At 32.3% G+C, this 24681-nt stretch overlaps 2 protein-coding genes across 5 annotated transcripts in view; both read left to right on the forward strand.

Annotated features, from left to right (window-relative positions):
* Positions 1 to 24681, forward strand: part of Ser (protein serrate) — a 223794-nt gene that overhangs the window by 60444 nt on the left and 138669 nt on the right. The window lies entirely within an intron of this gene.
* On the forward strand, positions 15806 to 16488 carry LOC145725025 (uncharacterized). The gene has a single exon (XM_081973543.1). It carries the CDS (start codon positions 15934 to 15936, stop codon positions 16486 to 16488), a length of 555 nt encoding a protein of 184 aa, XP_081829669.1. The 5' UTR covers positions 15806 to 15933.

A 24681-nucleotide genomic window follows, 5' to 3' on the forward strand; every position in this document is an offset into this window, starting at 1 on the left:
CTTGCTGACAGCCTGCCGCATCTTCAGAGCATGATGAACCGTACTGTGGAAAACAGCATGCAGCACGGACTACAAATGAACGTTGCCAATACCAAGATTGTTATATTCTCCAAGACACCAAAACTAGCAACTCTCAGAATTAATAACTCGGTTGTACAACGAAACCAATGATCCTAAAGTCGAAATTCTTTCAACGATCGAACAAGCCAGACACTTATTTACATCAATGAGGAGCTTTTTTGCTTGCCTGAGTCTGCGGATGCTACGCTGTTCTATCTTCCCAGTCCTTCCATATGGATGTAAAAGCTGGACCTTTAATGAAGCACTGGAGCGTCGGATCAACGCATTTGAGATGAACTTTATCGACGTATTCGGCGCATATCCTGGAATAACCAACAAAGAGCTACTCAGGCGGATGCATAAAGATAAAGAACTATTAACAACAATAAAAGAAAGAAAGCTGCAACACATTGGTCACGTCATGAGAAGAGAGCGATATCAAATACTCCGCCTTGTTATTGAGGGAAGAATCGAGGGCAGAACTTCTGTAGGCACAATTCGTGGTTCAAAGATCTGAAAAGATGGTTTGGTCGAACGTCTCTTGAGATATTCAGCGGTGCAGTTTCGGAGGGAGACGGCGTCATAAGAAGAAGAATAATGCTTTCCACGTCATCCTGTCTTGTGTAGTTTGTATCCAGTGTCGACCTGCCACTCTTGATATCGTCAAGCCATTGTTTCTGAGAGGTTTCAACCTTTCTTTTGGTCTCTCTCCGTCTCCGTATTGTGACCTTTATGGTCCATCTTTCTCTGTCTTGTCTTCCTATGTAATCCATCCACTGCTATTTCAACTTCTCTATACGTTCTATGTCGTCTGTGACCTGCGTGCGTCTACTGATGTTTTTGTTTCAAATCTTATCTTTAAGCGAAAATCTAAATCTGGCTCTCTCCATTGCTCGTTTCTCTTTGTGAGTGGCAATGTTTCTAAGCCGTATGTGGCTATTGAAAGTATGCATGATTCATATACTTTCTTTTTTAAGTTAATGGGGAACGTTTTGTTCCTGAATAAGACGGTGCTTTCCAAATGCCGCCCAAGTCAAACCAATCCTTCTATTTATTTCTACTGGCCGGGTTTCTTTACCCAATTTTATACTGTAACCCAGTATACTGGTTTTTCTTAAGTTCATCTTTATTCACCAACCAACATTTCTCCACCCTAATTGACATCACTCGAAATAAAGGCTACATCGTCTGCAAAGCGCAGGTTATTTAGATAGGATCCGTTAATTCTAATTCTTATCCATTTCTCTCATAACCTTTGAAACGCCTTTCAATTGTAGAAGGAGTCCATCATATTCTCAAAGAGACAGAGGTAAGTAAAATCAAGAAAAAACAAGTTTACAGTCTCAACTAACTATGCCAAATATAAGTTTAGACAAAACATGTAGCCATTAAGACGTCGGGACCTTAAACTTGGAGTTTTCCTCGATTTATACGTTTTCCAATGTTAGGGTAATCAATTTTGGAGATATTGGATCTCCCTCACGGGCTCCTCGATGTATTTTTTTGTTTGTACTTCTTCGTCAATTTTAACAAGGAATGAGGCAAATGCTCTTTGAAAATCTTTAAATGCCTAAGGTAGGGAAAAGTTGTATTTAGTTATTCTTTCAATTAATAGTCTCACAGTTCGTAATCTTTTTCGAAACTCTGATTCTTCTGTTGGTTGATAGGAGTCAAGTTTGTATGGTAAACTGTTCGTTATTATTCTAGTGGATAATTTGTACTTCTGCAACAGTAGACTGATGATTATTACATATCCAATCGTCTGGTATTTTCTCCTCTTCGACGCACTTATTTAGCAGAACTTGTAATGCTTGTTCAACTATATTACACTTCCCAATTTGAGCGTTTCTGACGTGTGTGTATCCTATATACAAACTTAAAACTATTCTCCTTTCTATACATATACAGTGTGTTCTTCATTTGACATTCCCCAAGAAAAAGGACAGGTGAATGTACGTCGCGAATACAAAGATGAAATCAGGGGGGCCATAGTCCCAAAAATATAAAACCTCGAAGTGGAGATAGCTTATCTGTAGAATTTCTGTATCTATTAATTAATTTTAATTGATGACTTCTGTCTCTTCGGCCTTCGAAATTTTATGGCGTGTATACCCGAATAACATGCGTCAGATTTTTATCAACGGTTGAAACGGCTTATATAAATGTAGGGAACCACTCTTTAAACTTTGGAAGAGATAAAAAAGACAATAGCTCAATATTGACTCACGGGTTTGATTTGTATAACTGGTTCCTCTAAGCTCTTCGTTCCTTTTTAGTTGATTGATCATCGGCAGTTTGGCTGATTAGCGTTGGTCCAAATTATATTATTACAGCTATTTGCAAGTTATGGAAATCTACCTGTCTGGTTATTACTAATAAATGAAGTTGTAATAAATCAAACCGTAATATTCGATACTCGTTGATGTCTGAAATGGACAGGTTATATCGCAATTCCCCCCGGCTTCTATTGATTCCCTTACAAAGACATAAATATTTTAGGTCGACTCATACAGAATGACGGCATGCCCTAGATAAATATCTTTGTACATATTACGGACGACGGTATGTTGAAATATGTTTCTATAAAATGGAAATGTGCCTTAATAATATTTTCGAGCTGGTTACACGAATTGCATTATGTATGGATTCATATCATCTCGGTAAAGTATTCAGAATATGATTTGAAATCAGGGGTTGAGCATAAAATTCTTATGTAAAAAACCCGCACAAATGACAAGTTTTAATTAAGTTGAAAGTTGCTTTGGAATCCTTTAATAGATTTGGTTGACACATGTTTAGTGGATTTTCAATATTTGGTCTACAAAAGAATTTACAGGGTGTTTTTGGAATAATCGCATTTATATGTTTAGTTTAGAAAGAAAATGTTTTATTAAGTGATACTGCAAAATTGACGATATGTTGTATATTGGTGTTATTTGAAATTATTCAGTGTGGTCCAGTTTTAAGTGTCAACATTTCACCATTCGATGTTTTATCAAAAAATAAGTTGACATGCATTATGTTATTTTAACTAAAAACAATCCCAAAATTAAGACAAAAATTGTTGTTTCTAAAAATTGTTTAAAAGTTGACTTTTTCAATTCAAAAGTTTATTTTCAGGACTTTAATTGGTGTACAACTAAATTTTTTGGATTAAAACAAGTCTAGAAGTCAATTAAACACTGGTAACAGCCCAAATTAAGTTTTCAGGCTAAGTCAATTCTAAAAATAAGTGTTCAAGCTGATATCGTCGCATTTAGCGCTAAAACTTTTACTTTCATCACTAAAGAGTCTGAAACTTAACTTTTACTATTATAAATAGTTTTAAACTCGATTGTTCAGATTAGCGTTCTAAAAACACTCTGAATTTCTTAGAAATATTTAAATTTTTTGCAATGATGAGTGTAGAAGGCAATTTAATAGTGAAGAAGCTTGAAATGACATTTTCAAAACTATGGACAACTTTCAAGCCTTATAACTGAAAATCTTTATGAAGATAGTCTTGTAACTCGATTTTTCAGGCTAAAAAGCACAGATTTTTCGGAAATGCTCGAATTTTTAACACTAGAAGTTAATTTAATTGTGAAAAAGCTTGAAGTCACATTTTTTAAGTTTGCTATGTCAAAAACTTGGTGAAGATAGCTTGGAAACTCGATTTTCCAAGCCGAAAGCCGTTTTAAAGCCCTAAATTTAGTCCAGAGTTCTAAGAAAATGAGAAGCAAAGTAAAAACACTTGAAAAGTTAGTCTTCAAGTCAATTTTTATGAGTCTAATGTCACTATCTTGTATCTTAGTCCATTTTCAAGACTAAAATATTGAAATGTGTTTTCAAAATATGAAAACTTACTTCAAATGCAAATTTTAAGCTTCTCATATCACTTTTTTCATTGGTTCAGTCACTTTTTGGTGTCTAAGTCAATTTTCAAGGTTTAAATGTGTGAATTTGTAGTCAAAAATTCTAGGAAAAGTAGTTTTTCATGTTTACAAGTCAATTTTCAATACTAAAGTTTTTCAACTTATCTGAAAACTATGATGACTGACTACCAAGACAGTTTTTAAGCCTCTCAAGCCAATTTTCAAGACTAAAGTCTTTCAATTTGTCTGGAAACTGTGAAAATTTCAATTTTCACCGGTTCAAAGTAAATTTTAAGTCAATTTTCCAAACTGAAGTTATTGAATTTGTCTGGAAACTATGAAAACTACTTAAAAGAAATTTTTTGAGCTTCTTAAGTCAATTTTCACTGTTTTCAAGACAATTTTTAAGTTGGGTTGGGTCTTTAAACGTAATAACTCAAGTATCTCGTAAACAAAGTTTCAAATCAGAATTGTATGAAATACTTTTTTTTTTCAAATTTAACAAGAAAAGTAAAACTGTACCTCTGTAACAGTAAACTGTAATTTTTTAACCCACTTAACAACTTTTCGATTGTTTAATAGAATCTTTTTTTATAGTTCTAGTACAAAAATAACCCGTACATGTTACTCGATTCCTTGCAATCAAGTAAATTACCACTTTCCTCCTATTCCTGTTCATGGGTCGTATATTTCCCTGGCGAGCACGATAATATCTAGTAATGTTGAACAAGAAAAGTGCATCTATCGTCCAATCAACAATTATTTCCAAGAGGACTAAAACACCGCGTGTCATATGCCTAATTAGCACTGGAAGTGTCCATATCTCACTTTTGTGATCGGGCTGTATCGGTCGCTTATGATCTCGACTACTAGTTGGAAACTTGCATTTCCACTTTCTGCTATAGAGATGAAGATTGTAACTGTCCTAGATTGCGATCGCACTTAATTACGAATCAACCAATAAGGAAACCAGATTTTACCGACAAATTGTCGTGGAGAGTTGCAATCTGAATTGCACCCTTTCAGTTCGTCATAACTTGCCCGGTAATAATTAACATCAGACCAGACCGCGTAAATTACTGAACAATTTTCAATGATGAAACAAGTGAAATTCCATTGTATAATTGCGCACAACCTCAGTCCATAATTAACGGCTCTTCGTCAGTTTGACGGTCATATTTTTCTCGGTGATGGTTGCGATGACCAATGAAAATTCTTGGCAAAAACTCTGAAACGACCTTTATTAAGGTTTGCACGGTGGACTGACATTTAGTTTCAGTCAATTATTTTGCAGAGTGATTACTAGTAAGTGCGAATAGTTTCAAACAAAAAAAAAGTGTATACCACCGTGTAGGCTTATTACAAATAATGTATTTTTTATAAAATCGTGCAAAAAAGTTCGTCTTTTAGCACTAGTGAAACAAAGTCTTTTTTTGCACTTACGTGTTTGAAAAACTTTGACGTTGCGTGCAAAAAAGATTTACTTGTTGCATAAATAACTATCTTTGTTTCCACATCAATTCAAATAAAATTTCAACACTTGAAGGATTTAGGATTCTGAAAATTACTTACACCACAATTTTTTAGGTAATTAGGTCCATTTTTGCATTCTACGACTTTCTTATGGCAAAACCAATTAGGACAGTGAGTTGTTTCAAGCAAATTTGAACAACATTGACATCGGTTGTTTTTTTAGTTAAAGCTTCCCGAAGGAAGTGAAATATTTAAACCTTCTGAAGAAGACGTTTACAGCATTGTTCAATCACAAGAACGTAAAAAGATTCCTTAATTTTTTAGTTTACAGGCAATGTGCAGAATTGCCAACAACGTGAAAATCCTCATAAATTCTTCTCCTCTTCTTATTGCAAAAATAGACGATGATATTATGGTAAATTTTTGGTTGCTACCGCTTCCAGTTCTTGTGACAAAAGATATTCCAATGGTGACTTATTTCCACCAAATTTGAACCAAAATGACCAACAAAATGCGGAACAATTTGCATCTAATTTATTTTAATTTTCCGAATTTATTTCTTAAATTGGGCTGGTTTGCTCTCACTTTGGCATAAATCACTAAAACTAAACATAGAAAATGAAAAAAATTGGTAATATCAAACTTATTTACAAGAAATCAATGACAAAAACTATTGCAAATTAACGGTCGATCCTGTCAGAACTGACATATAATTCAGTCTGACTGAGTGGATGTTGTGGACAATTGGTCACGTGACCACTTGTCTTTATGACCAACTGTCAAAATACGTCACATCTGCTTCGTTGCATGTCACTTATAAAACGTCACGTCCCATTTAAATACATATAGGTATGAGAAACATTTTCAATAACTGAACCAAACTAGTTTTAAATGATTCTACAGTTTGTTCATTAGTTGAATTACTTTCGTTATAATTGAATTACCTACTAAATTATTTTCAAAGTTATTAAACTTGAGGTTAGATACGATTATTTTCATTGAAATTTGTTCTAATTAAGTTTCTTTAACTCATTATTTCTTGCGTTTTATATCTATTTGTTTTATTATTTCTACCAGTAGTTTCTTTGTTTTTTTTTTATTAAATATTCTTATTCTTAACTAAACCGTATTAATTTATTACAGGTTACTCTGCTTATCTAAGGGCCGATACTTTCACCTCTGGATACATTTATTCTTTGGATAGTTTCTATAGAAACGACAGAATTGTCGAACAGTAGCGTCTGATTTCACGGTTCTCATAGAAACTATCCTTGGAATAAAGTTATTCTAAGGTGAAAATACCGACCCTAAGTGTCTTTGTCAACTAATGCGAAATTAAAGTACATTACTACATATTATTCATATTCATTTAATATAATTAGAATAAATAATAACAAAAACAAATTTTTTAAAGATTTTTGTTTTTTAACTTTTTCTCAGCCTTCAAAGTATTTGTTTAAATCAAATTTGTAACTTAAATGCGAATTGTCCCTTAGTGTCAGATTTTGACAGATGTAAACGTCACATCTTGACTACTGTCATTACGTTTTATAATCTTCATTTCTTCAAGTTTTTTTTTTGTAAAATTTATATGCTCAGTGATCATAATACCTCTCTGTAATTTCTTTGGGCGTTGACATAGTTAGAGCTTGTTTCAATGTAAAAAATCACAATTTAAACGCAAAAAGCCTTCATTCTATTACAGAATTTATTCTAAGGTTGCCTTCTAGCAATCTGCTAGTTTTAAGTAGGAAATAGTAATAAAAATGATTAGCAATTTCGCTGGAAGAGAAGAAGAGTAGAAAAAAAAGTGTAAAGCGAAGTCGGAAAGTAATTTATTAACGAATGAATTCTGCGGTTACGGACACTTGTGAATTATCCCGGCAACACAACTTATGACTTTGTTGCATATTTTAGTTTTGCACTTTCAGGTTTAATTTCGCACTTTCCTGCCTCATTAAACGAGTACCGTGCTAATAAATGGAATGGAATGGAAAAAACATTGTAATCATATAATATACGAACCGACCGGGATCGCGGTTTTACCATTTTAAGAAATTACGCATTATGCGAATGATTTAGTTTGGTTTTAAAGTCTATTCGGAATGTTTATTCGCCTTTGAATAGGCGTCTTTAGTTCCACAAATTGTATTCGGATTTAATGCGAATTAATCGATTGTGCAATTGACAGGAAGTTTTATACCATTAAACCTAATTAAGTGGTACTTACAAAATGCATCCGCACACTTTGTCCCACTTTATGCGCCAAATATCCCATTTTCGACAATTTGCTTCGGTTTGTTGCAAGGTTGAAGGCCAACAAACATTTTTAGATAACATGACCAAGCAGATTCATTCAGAACATTTTCCCTAAGTTTGTTGAAAGTTTTTGAGAGAAGTTGAAACTTGAATGTATTAAGAATGCCAGAGATTCCTGAAAGCCTTAAAAAAAATTAAAAATTTACAAAATGCTTCTATAAATGTTGTTAAAAACACCTATAAAAGCTTTGGAAACCTCTCAAGTATTTATTAAAAACACCATATGTGTCTAAGAATCAGTTTGGCTTTTCTCTAAAAGCTTGGAAAATTTCTATACATTCCTCGTGATTCGAAGGGTAGACCGTAGAGTTTTTTCTACACCAAAATGCCTTTTTGTATATAAAATACCTTGAAATGCATTTAAAATACCTCACAATGCTTAAAACAACTGCCTAAAATGCATCAAATTGCGTTGAAATGCCTTTAAATGTTTACACATTTATATTTAGTTATAAGGCTCCTGAACGATGAAAGACACTCTTGAAATTATTTTTTTATGGTCACGTGACAGTTTTTAGGTTAGATTAATTAAGTATGACATGACGCTTGTCAAAATGTCATATAGATTAATGACTTTTTTACGTTACGTGACTGTTTTTCAAACTTTAAAAATCCAAAAGCTTAAAATTGTTTTTTTTTTAAGTCACGTGACTGTTTTTAGGTTAGGTTAGGTGACAACGTAAAGAGTTTTCCAAAATTTTCACACTTGATCTTACCTTGTGCCGAAAGCTGAAAATTGATTTTCTAAGGTCAGGTGACTGTTTTTACAAATTCTGAAAACAACAAATTTTATTTAAAAAAAACAGTTTAAAATTTGATAATTTAATTTTTGAGCTTGCAATACTGTAAAGGCCAGTCGTCATTGTCAAAAAAACAGTCACGTAACCTTCAAAAGGCAGTTTAAAACTTGTAAAATTAAAAAAATAAATTTATACAGTTGTAAAAGCTGAAATGGTAAAATGCACGTTACGTGACGTTGATAATGCAACTTAAAGCTTGCAACACTGTCAAATCCAATTGGCAGCTGTCAAAAACAGTCACGTGACTTTTAAAATGTAATTTAAACGGGGATCACTTGGTAAATTAAAATTAGACAGTTGTAAAAGCTGAAATTGTAAAATATCCGTTACGTGACGTTGATAATGCAATTTTTAGCTTGCAACACTGTAAAAGTCAGTTGATACATGTCAAAAACACTCACGTGACTATGAAAATGTAGTTTAAACTTTGAAAACTTGGTAAATTATTATAATAATTTATAATGAATATTGTTTGCACTCAATATCAGGTAACAAAGATTTTATCATAATAATTACATGTGCCTATGCTGTTCTGCTCAATTTTCAGTCAATTATATTGATTATTTTGAGTTATATTGGTATCATGTATTGTCTAATTGTCTACTGAAATGTATTATTAAATAATACATTGCAGTTGACAATATTATATATCGCAAAAATTCCTTGAGTGAGAGGCTTTATTTCGCTCAACATTTCAATGAAAATACCACAAAACATATAATGTCTCAAAATACTCACAAATGCCACATAAATACCTCAAAATGCCACGTAATGAATTGTAATACCTTAAAATGCTTCGTAATACTGGCAAAGTGCCTCATAATACCTCGAGCGTGTACACCAAAATACCTCGGCAATCTACCCCTTGCAAAAAACCTTTATTTACCTTGATTTACCAATTACAAATCTAGGAACATTGTAAAGATACCAATATTCCCTAAAAGCTTCAAAAGTTTACTAAAAACGCCATGTCTATAAAATTACTTTAACAACGATCTCCATAAGCTCGGAAAACTTCTCAAAAATATATTATAAACGCCAGAGATTTGTAAAAACCTTTATACATCTTCTCGAATTGCCAGATGCTTCTACGAACGTTTTGAAAATGGCAGAGTCCTAAAAAAGTTTTAAAACTTTCACAAGAATCTATTAAAAATGTCTCTAAAATCAGTTTGGAAATGATCTCCACGCCTATAAAAGCTTGGACAACCTCTCAAACCTTCTAAAAGCTTTCAAAACCCTTAATGAATCTTTTAGAATTTGCTAGATGCTTCTAAAACTCCTCAAGAACCTATTTAAAAGGCGAATAGCTTGGAAACATTTCAAAAATTCTTTTCTACAAATTCTGTGTGATTTCTTTTTGGCTTAACTATAAGAAGATTCTACTTATTCAAACTTTTCCAAAGGTTATTTTCGGGAGTAAATGGATCTTAAAACAAATAAGCTTTTAATGTGATTATTATACATACATACATCGGCTTTCTAGTATTCAGTAAACATCCCATATGCATGGGATAGTGCCACATATAACAACGGTCTGTGTGTATCGTAATAGATATTTTTCATTGTGCCATTGTCGGACACCCGTCGCGATGATCTTGCTTGCACACTTGCTCCGATAGAATCTTATAAAAGATAATCCCGGATAAGAGATAAAATACCGTAAAGTATTGCGGCTAAAACCACTGCAAAATCCCATACATTACTAAGTTTATAAAGTAAACTGTTTCCTCTTTGAATTAATTACCAACTGACATTTAAAAGATGACGACTGTTTCTAGTTTTTTCTAAGTTATTATTTACTCAGTTCCTTTCTCCTTTATAAATTTAATTACGAATAGGACAGAATGAGTTAGGAAATCGGCTTGGGAACAACGACAACCATTAAACGAGAAGGTGTCAAAGTTCACACTTGACGCATCGAAAATACCGTTAATTTTAGTGGAAACAAATAGCAAGACCCAATTCGCTTTACTGCAACAAGCGACTAAATGAATGCGAAATTTTATATACAATTGTTTTTAACTTGCATCAGAATTGTTACTTGAAATAACAGAAAGCTGAACATTTTTCATAGAGCTGAGTGCGTTCAACCTGGATCGATACTAAATTACATCGGGAATCAACGATGGAGTCTAATGTTTATATTATGCGCATCTATTTCTCATTCTAGACGCCAGAAGAAAAAAAAAACTGTCTATTGTTGGTCAACAGGACGATTCAGTTGCTTAGTTCATTATTTCTATCTCTTTTTTACACAGTACACATATAAGTAAAATGAGTGTTGAGACATTTAAAATTAGCATTTCCTGGTGGTGTAACCTCAAAACTTACTTACTGCCTCCATTTTACCTTCACCATCATCTGATTTCCAGTTGTCAGTTTTATTAATTTTAACTGCAATCTTTTTCTCTTCGTTAAACTTCTGCTGTTAAACTGTAGTAAACTCGCTGTTTAGTGCTTTTTTGACCGAAAAGACCTTTTGGTCATCTTCCACTACAACAAAACAAGTTGGTGGTGGTTGCAAGTGGTCTCTTACTAATGTTAATAACGTCAACTCTGTCAAAAATACTAACAGTAGTCAGTCAATTTAAAATATGTCAATAATTTATCACATTTTTTACAGAGGGTTTTGTTTATTTTTAATAAAACACCATGTAATTTACTCGTATTTCTTCAATCAGAAAATTTCATTTTTCTGATTTGAAAAATATGTATTTCTAGTCATTTTTATGGCAAAAATGTTGAAAGTCATTCAAAATTTACGAAAATTGGCTTAACCAACTGTTTTCAGTCGTTCTAGTCTATTTTAAAAAGTACAACGTTGAAAAATTGTCTTATATTATGAAAATTGACTTACCTGGATTTTGCAATCATTTTTGTCAATTTTCAAGTCAAAACGTCTAAAATTAAAACGTCAAACGTCTAGGTTAGGTTAGGTGACAACGTAAAAGGTTTTCCAGTTTAAAAGTTGGTAATTTGGTACGTCACGTGACTGATAATTTAATTTTTGAACTTGCAATAATATAAAGGCCATTGTCAAAAAACAGTCACGTGATCTTCAAAACGCAGTTTAAACTTTGGAAAATTAAAAAATTAAATTTAGACAGTTGTAAAAGCTGAAATTGTAAAATGCACGTTACGTGACGTTGATAATGCAACTTTTAAAGCTTGCAACACTGTCAAACCCAATTAGAATTTGTCAAAAACAGTCACGTGACATTTAATATGTAATTTAAACGTGGATCACTTGGTAAATTAAAACTAGGCAGTTGTAAAAGCTGAATATGTAAAATATACGTTACGTGACGTTATTAATGCAATTTTTAGCTTGCAGCACTGTAAAAGCCGATTGACACCTGTCAAAAACAGTCACGTGACCTTCAAAAGGCAGTTTAAACCTTGTAAAATTAAAAAAATAAATTTAGACAGTTGTAAAAGCTGAATTGGTAAAATGCACGTTACGTGACGTTGATAATGCAACTTAAAGCTTGCAACACTGTCAAATCCAATTAGCACCTGTCAAAACCAGTCACGTGACTTTTAAAATGTAATTCAAAATAGACCACTTGGTTAATTAAAATTAGACAGTTGTAAAAGCTGAATATGTAAAATATACGTTACGTGACGTTATATTAATGCAATTTTTAGCTTGCAGCACTGTAAAAGCCAGTTAACACCTGTCAAAAACAGTCAAGTGACCGTAAAAATTTAGTTTAAATGTTGAAAAATTGGTAAATTACTATAATGATTTATAACGACTATTGTTTCAACTCAATATCAGGTAACAAAGATTTTATCATAATAATTACATGTGCCTATGCTGTTCTGTTCAATTTTCAGACAATTTTCAATATGAAAACGTCCAAAACCAATCAAGTTTTATGACAATTGACCCAACGGGGTATTTTCAGTTATTTTAGGTAATTTTTAAGGTTAAAAAATAGCCAAACATTATGAAAATAGACTTAATCCATTTTTAAAATCAAAGCGCTAAAAAGGGTCAAATATAATAAAAACTGATTTGGCCGGCCATTTGTTGTCATTCCAGTAAATTTTCAATGCCAAAACGTTGAAAAACAGTAAAATTTTATGTAAATTAACTTACTAGACTATTTGTGGTCACTTTAGTCAATTTTCATAGTCAAAATATGTAAAAAATTGTTTTAACAATTTAACGCACTCTTTTCGGTAATTTTAGTCAATTTTGAGAGTCAAAATATTGGAGACTGGTAAAATTTCATGAAAACTGACTTACTGAACCATTTGCAGTCATTCGAGTCAGTTTTCAACGCCAAAACGATGAAAAACATACATAAACAATTTTACGATATTGTCTTACTGGACTACGTGCGATTACTCTAGTTAATTTTCAAAGCCAAAACGTTGAAACAACAGTCCAATATCATAAGCACTGACTAACGCACTATTTTCAATCATTCAAGCTCGAAATATTGGAAAATGGTAAAATGTTATGAAAACTGGCTTATTGAATCATTTGCAGTAATTCTAGTCAATTTGATAAGTCAAAAAAACAGTCAAATATCAAGAAAATCTGTATTCCGGAGTGTGGCAGTCATTTTAGCCAATTTTTATTGGTAACGATCTGGTCGGTGACAGTCTGTTGGAGGTGAAAAAAAATCTGTCATTTTGTCTGCCAACAGTGTTATTTTGACGCTAAAACTGTCAGAAGTTGTCGGATACAGTAAAAAAATGATTGACAACGTCAAATTTATAGAAATTTCCTAACCAAACCAATAATACTACTGTATTCGTTTGACAAAATTTAGCTTGTCTTATTGCTTCATCAAACGGTACCATAAATATCAGATCAGTGCCTAAAGGTAGTAATTATTGTTTAAAAATCATTAGATTGACCAACTTTACCACAAAGTTGTGATGATGTTTTGAAGCCCTTAAATTAAAAGTACATCAGTATTTTATAGTGTTTGATGAGTGAAAGTTGCAGTGAAAACAAATTTATAGTGGTTACACAGAAACATTTTACCAGTGCATTAGATGCTTTTCAAATTTAATAATTTTGAAAACAATTACAGTCAGTGAAATCATTTTGTTCAGGTATGGTTTTTGTAGAAAGTGATCCACCTAAACGTCACGTCTTTTAATCAAAGATCCCTGAAAGCAATATCCGTTCATTTTTTCCGTAAAACAATGAAGTCCGTCCCATCAACAATGGTCTCACGCGCTACTTTCCTAAATGTGGTTTTTATTCCAAACACAACGGCAAAATGTCAACAAAAATAAGGAATTCATAAACAATACCGAGATCTGAGATAAATGACCGTCCTAATTATTGTTCTCAAAGCTCTTTAAAACATCGACAGTAAAATTGTTTACAATTTTATTACCCACTTGGAGGGAATTTTAATGCGGCCAGGTAACTTTTGCTAAGTGACTGAAGAAGTTGTCTCTTAATTATTGATATCTTTACGATGCTCCTGTTGCCGATTGTTCTGAAAAGGTTCAACCAAGTGTCTGATATATATGGCTCACTATATTGTTAATCCAATTTTATTGATTTCGCTGCTACTCGTTATACAGATATCATAATGGAAACGGAAAATAAATACGTCTATGCCACTCGGGGCCACGTTAATATTTTCCAATAACAAATCACTACTCGAACCATTTAATTTGCCAACTCGGATAATATTTATATTTATTCGTTTTCGGTTTTATGCAAATGAGCACATTGTAAGGATCCCTATACGTTTTATACTGCGTGCGAGCCAGTTTTGAATTTACGATATCCGAGCGGATTCATAAATATTTAGCCGTTTAATTGGCTTAATTGCGTGGTTTTTTTTTTGGCTCGATAAAAACTGTTTTTTAAATTTTTTAAATGAGTCAACTTAACAAATTGTTTTTGCACCGTTTTTATTGGCGTTGATCGAATTAGAAGGTCAAGGGTAGATATAATAATTATTATTGTCTCGCCGGTCATAGACACTTTGCTTTTAATTCAATGTCACGGTTAAAACGCTTTTAGTTGAATTGATATGTTTTAATCAAATGGGTAATTAAACTGTGGTGGTACATTAAAAAACTGTTTTTTAAGTTTTTAGTATTTAAATTACTTTCTATTATTAGTAACTTTTTTTCAACTTTGGAATCGAAACCGAAAACTAAGGAAAAGCAATGATAACATTATAAATTATGACAATTTCAATGCTGTTAATAGGAATTCAACGATGAAAAGAGAAAACTATTAAAAATTAATGATCCAAAGTCGAAGAAAACTTCAAATGTATTAGTTTCGAAACGTCACAAAAGATAAGATTTTCTCAAAATATCTCAAAAACTGAAAAAAAATTAGTCTCAAAAATGTTTTCCAAATGCCATTTATTAAGGAATTTTTTTCCTATTTCCGCAAGTTTACTTTACTGGAAGTTGAAGAAAAATTACTTACACATTCTTATCTTAATTTTTCATCAACTGTGTTAAAAATCATTTTGTGATTTTTTTTGGGTACTTTTTTAAGTTTTCACTTAGATAATGGAGAAAAATTGTTTTGAACAGCTTGTGTTAATTGATTAACGACGTATTTTTGCAATTTTCATTGACAGTAATAATCACTGACAAACCAATGATTTAAAAATGCTATGAAGCATGAACGTGCACTGTTTCATCATTTGGTAACTTTGACACTCAAATACCGTTCCAAGAAGGAATTTATTAAAATGACCCTAACCTAACTTTTCTTTAATTGTCATATTTTTGGTTGTTACATTTATTAAATATTATGTTTTTAATAATTACTACATTCAAATTGTCAAAACTTATTTTGTAAGTCTTATTGCTGACCTAAGGTTGACAAAAATTGATATTCAAGCCTTTCTTCTTTAAGCAATGATGTCTTAGATTCTTCAGAATATCAAATTTTGATGTTATTGACTGCTATTTTGACACTTTCTTACTGCCTTTATCAAAATTAATGTTTAAAGCTTTCTAAGATTCTTCAAAATGTCAAATTATGATCTTGAACGTTTTTAACTGCTTTGAAACTTACTTACTGTGTCCAGAATGTCAAAAAATTTATCCTGAAGCCCATTTACAGCCTTGCCATGTTTGTACTGAATTTTACTTGATAAAATTCAATCTTTAAGTTTTCTTACTGGCCTTAGGTTGTCAAAAATTGATGTTAAAGCTTCCTGGCTGCTTTGACATACATTTTCAGCCTTTTGTATTGTCAAAATTGGTGTTTTCAGCTGTTTTATATCTATTTTAGTAGAATTGATATGTTTTATTCAAATGTGTATTAGAAAATGAAAATAAACTAAACATCTTTAAAAACTAGTTAAATCAACACTGCTTTTCACCTATTCCCAAAAAAACTGTATAAACAACAAAAAAAAGTCCAAAACCTCTGAGGTATCTTTATTAACAGGTATAATCAATTGAATCCTATGGGATTTGTGGAAGATGAGCTCACTGAAGTTAAGAGACTCTGTGAGCATGTGGTGGCAGGGTCGAAACTTATTTCATGTGTACCAACTATGGTACGAGTGGAAATAAGAAAAACAGACTTTAAAACACTCAGTGTATGCCTCCAGTTTCCTTGTGATTATCCCAAGGTGCTTCTGTTACTTGAACTGAAAAGTAAAACTTTGTCAGAGAAGTTGCTCCTGAATTTGACTAGTGTTTGTGAACAGGAAATCAAATCTATATTGGGAAAACCACAAATATTGCATATTATAAAGTTTCTTAGGAGGTTCATTGATGAAAATCCCTTAATTTGTTGTTATGATGAAATAACCAGAGTGAAGAAAGTCCTGAGTGAAAAGGATGAGTTGAAACTGAAACAGAAAGTCTCTAGTGTAGTTTTAAAAGTCCATAATGGGAATTATTATTTATCAACAAAAATTGGTGTTCCTGACAGTTACCCATCATCAGCAATTGTATTACAAGATGCTGATACAAACTTTTCACCAGCATTCTACAACCATCAACTCAACAACTGACTAACCAGGCCTGGTTCAGCTGCTTATATAGGCTTCCATGGTTTCTAGAAAGTTCCCAAATATTCATGAAATTGACTTTCTCTCTCACACTCATTAAGCTATAACATAAATCTCTCTCTATATAAGCAACGGAGCCAGGATTTTCTAGAACACAGACAAGAGAATGTAGAACGTAAACAAAGCAACGTAACATACAGGGGTAACAACAAATAACTAAAGAAATCCTAACTAATAATCAAAAGTCCGCTTCGCAACGGGGCATTCAACTGTGGTGGTACATTAAACAACAGCTTTTTTGATTTTTAGTATTTAAATTACTTTCTATTATTAGTAACTTACTTTTAACTTTGGAATCAAAACCGAAAACTAAGGAAAAGCAAAAAATTAATGTTTTCTAAATGCCATTTTATCAAGTAATTTTTTTCCTATTTCTGCAACTTTTCTCTTATTTAACCAAACCTGTTTCTCTAACCGTTTTCAAGAGCTCCATAATTCCACTCAATTTAATTTATTTGACAGTTGACGATTAAAGTGAAAAGATAGCTCAGATCGTAAGCTTTCCAAAAATATCATTTAAGTCAATCGGTTGCACCGTTCGGCCGCTAGAGGGCGTCAAGCTTCGCAAACCTTCAAAGTGATTTAACCACTTTTGCTTTAACCTAAAATAATTGAGTTATTTGAACAGTTACGACAAAAGGTCACTGAAGGTAAAATATAGTCCAGACCAAAGGCTTTTCAACGGTGTGTTCAAAAAAGGTCATTGGTGTGACTGTTTGACCGCTAGAGGGCGTTAAAGTCAAGCTTTTTGACAATTTTGATTATTTTTGCTTTTTACTAAATTTTTGAGATATTTCCCGGAAACTAAAAATTTTTTTTCACTTTTTTGGGACACCCTGTACTCAGCCCCTAATCTGAGACACCTTGTATCACCATGACATCCATTTTGCCCCAACGGTCACGGTCTTTGGGAATACCTGGAAATGTTATTGATTTTGTTATTATTTATGTTAATTTTGACAGTTTTCAGTGCGTGGCACCCTGAAAAAATGACACTTTACGTCATTTTTCGTATCATTAACCTGAAGGGGTTTAAGTTTAGGCAGTAAAAGTTTATTTTAAAAATTCCAAATTTTTCTCTAAATAAATTCCCTTAAATTTTTTGACAATTTTTGTATGTAGGATGGTTCAAATAAGCGAGTTATTTACGATTTTCTGGATAAGTGCACGAAAATATTGCTCAAATTAGGAATTTCTGCTCGATTTGAGGGACGGCCAATGAATTCTGCTAGAGCAATTAGGCCTAGAATTTGACGTAGAGCCCAAAAATAAAATAAAAAATGGATTATCCCGTTTAAGAAATTATAAGTTTGGTTTTTTGCTCAAATTTGGGACACCCTGTAAATACTAATGGATTATCTAGGAAAACAATAACAAACGTGTCCAAGCATTTTTCTGAAAGAAAATTCCTTGAATTTAATTGAATTATGCGTTATGGACACACTGTATAATAAAAACAAAACTAGCATTAATACTTATTTTTAAGGTATTTCTACATTAAGTTCGTTCCTGCTTGTGAAACACCATCTCATACTAAACTGATAGAGAAACAATCTCACACAACACTGAAATCCACCCACAAACGAGCAAAACTGGAGAAAAATCAGTAATATATTCCATGATCGTCCTAAAATTGTGATTGAAACTGAAACGTGAACTGCCCAGATTTCCCATTGCATACGAAATGAAGAGCTTTGCCTCGTTCTTCGATGTCTATCACTCAAAACGTCTTCTTCTGTCTCCGTTTCTTTTTTTTTTGCGCATTTCTGTGAAAATATAACATGTTTGCTCATTCTCGAGTCTATTTAGCAGATGTTAGGCGGCATTGGGGTTTTCAACGACCATGTTTAATATTCACTTCAAGTGCATGAAGTATGGTGGATTTGAGACTGTATATGTAGACGGTAGAAGTGTTTTTAAGTAGGAAGTAGTGAAGATGGTTTAAGGACAAGTTAACAAAACTAAGTTTTGCTTTGCTGTTTCAGCTTAACATGAAATGAACAACTTATCTGTAAAAAGGAAACAATAATAAACTACTAAAAGATATCGAGTTTAATAAAGTAATCCTTACATTTCACACGGTCTCTGTATTTGGTACAAACCACCTTACGGATAATTTAAGGCATGTTATGCTACTGCTTTAGCAGGCGAGTCTTTTTGTTTTACACACTTCTCAATATAGCCGAAGCCACAAAGATAGAACTTATTTAATACAAATTGCAGAGCCACTTTGGAGAGCAGTTTCGAATACATTTGGCTTCCTTTTAGGGCCGCATACGAGTATAATAACTTGACGAAGGCATCTTCATTGTCATTTTGAACGTAATGATATGGCCAGTATGGTAACTTGAAAGGAATTACCAACCTACGGTATGCCCCTTATGTGTCGGAAGTTATGTGTTAAGTGAAATATCGGTTTTACACGTTTTACCTGAAATTCGCGCGGATCTTGGAAGTGTTAAGGCCACACCTTGCGGGTAATTATCCGCATAGGCTACTTTTTGCATAATTGCTAAATAACACTTAAAGTAGCGACTGCCCATCTCCAGTCAAAGTTTTAAAAGGTAAATACTGGATTCTGCGAGTAGCGAAAAAACGTTACACACCTGTAGATTTTTTTTCTCACGCGTACCTTCTGACAGGTACTTTTGCCACCGGGTACTTGGTACTGGGTACGCTTGAGCTGAAAATAGACTCACAAAAATGTTTCAGAAAACTAGACTTTCAACAATACAATCCCAGGTTTATTGCTATTTGCGTTTTAGCAGATTTGTGAAAAATATCTCAAAAATTGTGACGTTTAGAAATAACCAAATTAATTTTAAAACTTTCCTCTATCTCGAAAAGTACAACGACTAAGTAATGTACCAAATGCTGGTTTGTTTTGCTAAATTTGTTTACCACATTATTCTTTTTTTTTTTTTTGGAAAAAATATTTGTTACATTTTCTTGCTTTATTTGCTTCGTTTTCACTTTCAATTTGACTTTAATGTCATTATTTTTTGGTTGGTAAACATTAATTTACAAACCGCTGCAATTTGCTAGTTTTTTTTTGTTGCAAGCTTTGCTTGCTATATTTTTTTTGAAATTTGATTGTTTGACAAAAAATTACTTTTTTCAAAAAAAAAATAAAGAGTATTGTAAAGATTAAGCATTCACAAATTTTACGTTATTTTTTTAACGGCTTCTATAGTATAGACAAAAAAAATTGCGGTAAATCCACAATTTTCTTCAGAAAATTGCGATAAAAATCCTTAAAATGTACGATAATTTAGTGGAAGAACCACACTTTACAAGACAGGAAATCAGCTGTTCGGCGCTGTGTCGGTTCGATGTTGCCAAATGCTCTACATAATACCTATAACCTCAAACCAAAATAATGCTTAGTTAGCAACCTAGTTCCGTAGTAACCGTAGTGGCCGCTACGTATAATATTTGTTAACCAAGTGCGAAAGTGATTTATCCACCCTTCTTCCTTCTTGTAAACAAAGAAAAAAGGCGTTAATTATGCTTTAACCATATAATTGAAGGAACATTGAATGACATCTTGAAGTTGACGTACATACTGTCAAGTATCAGTTATCCTCTGTGAATTATGCAACGTTGCCAGACGCTTTTTTTTTTCGTTATTAATATTTAAAACTTCAACTGAATTTTAATGTTTTTATTCATAAAAATATGTTTGGTAGCCTAAACATCCGATTAGGATAGGTGGCAAAGCTTGTTTTTATAAATTGTAACTGGTAACATTTGACAACATCGCAGTAAGGTAAATTGTGGTTCCTCCACCAAATCATTGTAAGAGTTTTTTGAAGAAAATAGTGATTTTACCGCAAATTTTTTTTTTCTCTGGACTATATGTTTACAAGATCCAAAAAAAAATAGGATTTTTGGTAATTTTACTTGAAGACTGTGCCCAAACTACAAAATGTCTCAAAAACTACATTAGAAAAAAAACAAATTCTCAAAATGGTTGATGAAGTTATTTTTGTGATATCACCTACCAGAAAAAAAGCTAAAATGTAGCTCTTAAACCCTTCTGGGGTGAACGTACAGGGTAACACAAAAACGAAATTGTATTTGGTTTTTTCTTCTAGCGTAGAATGCATTCCATACCTATTTTTGGGATTCTACCGATAAGGAAAAAACCGAAATGTTCCATTTTGAGTCTTTTTCTACCCCCTACAAATACCAGGTTTGTACGGGCCAACTGTATACAGGGGGTCGCAAAAACTACTCGCCTCTATCATGCACATCAACCACGAATGTTTAACAAGGTTGTTTTTTGGTTTTCATTGACCAGAAAATAGCAAAAATATAGCTCTTAAAGCCCTTTGTACAGTTTGCCTACAGGGTGACTCAAAAAGTAAATTCTATCTGATATTTTGTCTTAGCATCAAAAGCTAAGAACCAAGCGGCATCTTGGTAAATATCTCAAACCGTTTTCATTATCAAACTGAAGCTAAACAAAAGTACCATGAATACTCTACGTGGTCTGTGCGTTCACTATTTTAAGTGGGCCACCCTGTATATTAAAAGTCAATCGATTTAGCTTTTCCAGAACTACTTTACGATGGGTTGTACAAAAAGTGTACAATTTTAGAGATATACAAGGTAGAAGTTTGAAAAGGAAACGTTCAGGGTGAATAGTGTTGCCAACTCTTAAATAATATATTTTACCAAAAACCTTTTTAAATAAGTTTTTACGATAATTTCCCAAGTTTTTTTTGTTTTAATTCTACTTTCATATACTTTGCAAATCTCTTAAGTGTCCACACAAAATGCTATTATTATGTCTACTCAACATGGATTTGCTGTCAAAACGAACAGAATTCTATAAAATGTACCTAAAATAATGAAGAACTGTACTGCTTTAGAACATATTTTATTAAACTTTTATCGCTTTATGGACGATTTGCACCATTTTGATATATGGAAACAAAACAGCTTCACATTACATCTGTCAAAAATCCTGGAGCTCTAAAAAACACATAAATTTTAACTGATTGTACTAGTTTTAAGGAGGTTTTGTCATTTTATAGCTTCATGAAAGAGATTTGGTTAGTTTTCACGTTTTTGACAGATTGAAATATGTGTCTAAATCCTACTCATGGACCTATAAACAAGCATTTAATATGATTTACAACTGAAGTAACTAAAACAGTGCTTTTAAGCAAGTTTTTTTTTGATTTGACGATTTCTACCACTGTGACAGATTTAAATATGTCCAAAATGGAAGTGTAACCTATAAAAATTGAATTCATAAAGCTTTAAAGTATTCTGATCTCTATGGATCAGATTTTGACAGTTATACAATGTTAACATGTTCACAACAGATGTTTGAAACATACGTTTGTACCTAGAAACTAGCATTAAATATGATTGTAGGTAGGTACTGTATTTAAACAATGTTTTATAGTTTGATAGCTTTATGGAGTTGTATTTTACAGTTTCCTTCATTGTGACAGATCGAAATATATTTAGAATAGACAGTTACACGTTACATTTTCAAGAAACAACTCATTAAACTATAAAGTGCATAATAATATGATTTACATGTTGTTTTTAAACAATTTTTGTACTTTTATAGCTTCATGGAGTGGTATTTGACATTATGACAAAATCCCAAATATGGTTCGAACTCTTCAGAGGTGGGATTTGGACAATCTGGCAACGCTTTAAAATTTTTTTGTCATTTTAGATAATCTAGGTTCTATCTGCTTAATGCAATCCAACCAATAAAATACATTTTATAGGAAATAACGAGTGTAAAGCCTATAAGCACACGAAACCAATTATTTTTAATTTCTCTTAAGCAAATCGTACTTTCAAAACTGTTTTAAAGCTTCTTGTTGGCTATTTGTGTCAAAAATAATTTAAATAATTGGATAAAAGTAACGTGTTCAAATAACTTGAAACCACTATACCGATATTTAGATCGCGATTTCTTCGTTTAATTCGAATTTATCGGCGTAATTGCAAACGTTGAAATAGGAGAAATTTGATGATTTTCTGACGGTTCCATGTGTGCAATGGCTGGTAAAGTACCATGACGTTTACTCGATTAGATAGCCTCTAAAAGGTACTAATTACCTGGTGGATAGAATCCAAATATGGCCTGACAGAAGGTGAAATTCGTGGCTATCGAAAGCTTTTAGTATTCTACGATTTTTCAGCCTGATTCACCGTTAATTGTTAATTAAGACTTCTTCTAAGCCACACACAAGTAAATTTCGTGTTTGCATCGATCGGCTGTCCCTCTATTATTTTTTCAATAAAGCAGTAATTACGGTGAACACACCGGTATTTTGAGTTTATTAATAAATAATATACCGAGACCGTATCGATTTAAAGTATAATAGTAGGATAGCCGAACCTTCGAAGCCCCCCCAATCAGATATCGATGTATCGTGATAATATTGACCTTTGTCAAAAACTGAAATGTATCGCGACCGCTCTTTTAATCTTCAATTAAAAGATAAGACTTTCCAATTAGATCGGAGTTAAATTATTGCGGGCGATCAATAAAAAATATACACACAAAAAAAAATAAATTAAAACAAGCTACGATACATCCTCTTTTATTATTATACAAGAAACCGTCGTGGACGACCTGCTGTTATTATTTGTTCACCACCACCTCTAGGTCTAGTTTTTTCAATGTCCTGGTGCGTTTAACCACAAGTTTATTCTCATGTAAATGAAACTAGGTTAACGCTAATGACATTAACAATATTGTTATACAGTAATTAATTCGTTTAACCATTTAGAAAGAACAAATTTATTATAGGTAAATCTAGTATACTTTTTTCTACTAATAAATTCAATAAGGTTGGGTTTCGTGGATAAACTGACCATGTTTTACATTTTCTTATGTAAATTGTTGGTAATCCATTAAAAGAGCCAGACGTTTTGCAAAAAAAAAATTTCGACTATTTTGGAACAGCCCTGGAATTTTTTTCCAGACTTTGCTGTTTTTTTGCCATAGTTCTAGTAATATTTTTTTTACCTATTTCCCCTAATTTAATGTCCTTTGAGATTGCATGCAAAATTACATTTTTTCAATTTTTGAATGATTATAACTCTTTTATTTGAACTCTTATAGATTTCACTAAAACACCATCAGAAAAAGGATAATAAATAATACAAAATGAGCCAAAACTGGCCTCTCTAGCTCTTCATGTTACCGAGATATTGAATTTCAAAAAGTAGAACCAAAAGACCCCAATCTTTCAATATTTTTGAAAAATTGATAATTTTAAAGTGCTTTTTTAAAATGAACAACCTTACTGGAAATTGTCCATGACTGCAATCATATTTTAGAAGTTTTATTTTCAACTACAACATAAAAAATGTTCAGTTTTCCAAATTTTTTGAAAATTTCTATTTTTATGACGTAGGAAGCTTCTGTGGGCTGATCATTTTCACTATCATTTTGTTATTAAATTTAAAAAAAAAATGAAAATTGTAATAATTTTATTATAAGAGAATAAATGCCCATGTAACAAAATTAATAATCTTATTAGTGCTAATTTATTTTCATCTAAAAACTAGTATAAGGTCTGCGTTTTACATCTGGTTATGGAGAATCAATTTCGAACACACGGTTTGATAATTACATTACAAACAAAAAAAATCCACAATTTTCGTTACGAATGAATCACTTGACCCATTTAAAACCTAATTTGATTTGGTTAAATGAATAACAAGGGTCAAAATCATCATTAAAAGGGTCTGAAAAGTGCTGAGTTCACAAAGACACAATGAAAACGCGTGTGAATCGGCAAGTGTTCGTTTAATCATGCTTTGACCACTCGGATATCTACGATAGATTTACTACACTTACCCTGCACAATGATCACCTTAATTAGAACTTTATAGAAACGAATTAAAAGTCTATTGTTTTGGATGATCGAGCAAATAATATTCCCATTTACGTTTAGCAAATAGAAGAAAATTCTGCACGTCTCTAATATGATTGACGTGCTTACTTTGCACATTGTAATTGCATGTCTAACCTGTGGTTATCTTTTGTTTCAGGTGAGTGCAACATTTTGACTTGTTCTCGATGCTTCCGATAGACTGGGAAAAGATGACTTAATTAAGGCAAGAAGTTTAATCGAATTTTGTTAACAA

The sequence above is a fragment of the Ips typographus genome, linkage group LG2 (assembly GCF_016097725.1).
Source record: "Ips typographus isolate SLU linkage group LG2, UJ_Ityp_2.0, whole genome shotgun sequence".
NCBI lineage: Eukaryota > Metazoa > Arthropoda > Insecta > Coleoptera > Curculionidae > Ips > Ips typographus.

Excerpts from the sequence above, each read along its gene's own strand:
- LOC145725025 (XM_081973543.1), top strand. The coding sequence starts at position 15,934 with ATGGGATTTGTGGAAGATGAGCTCACTGAAGTTAAGAGACTCTGTGAG.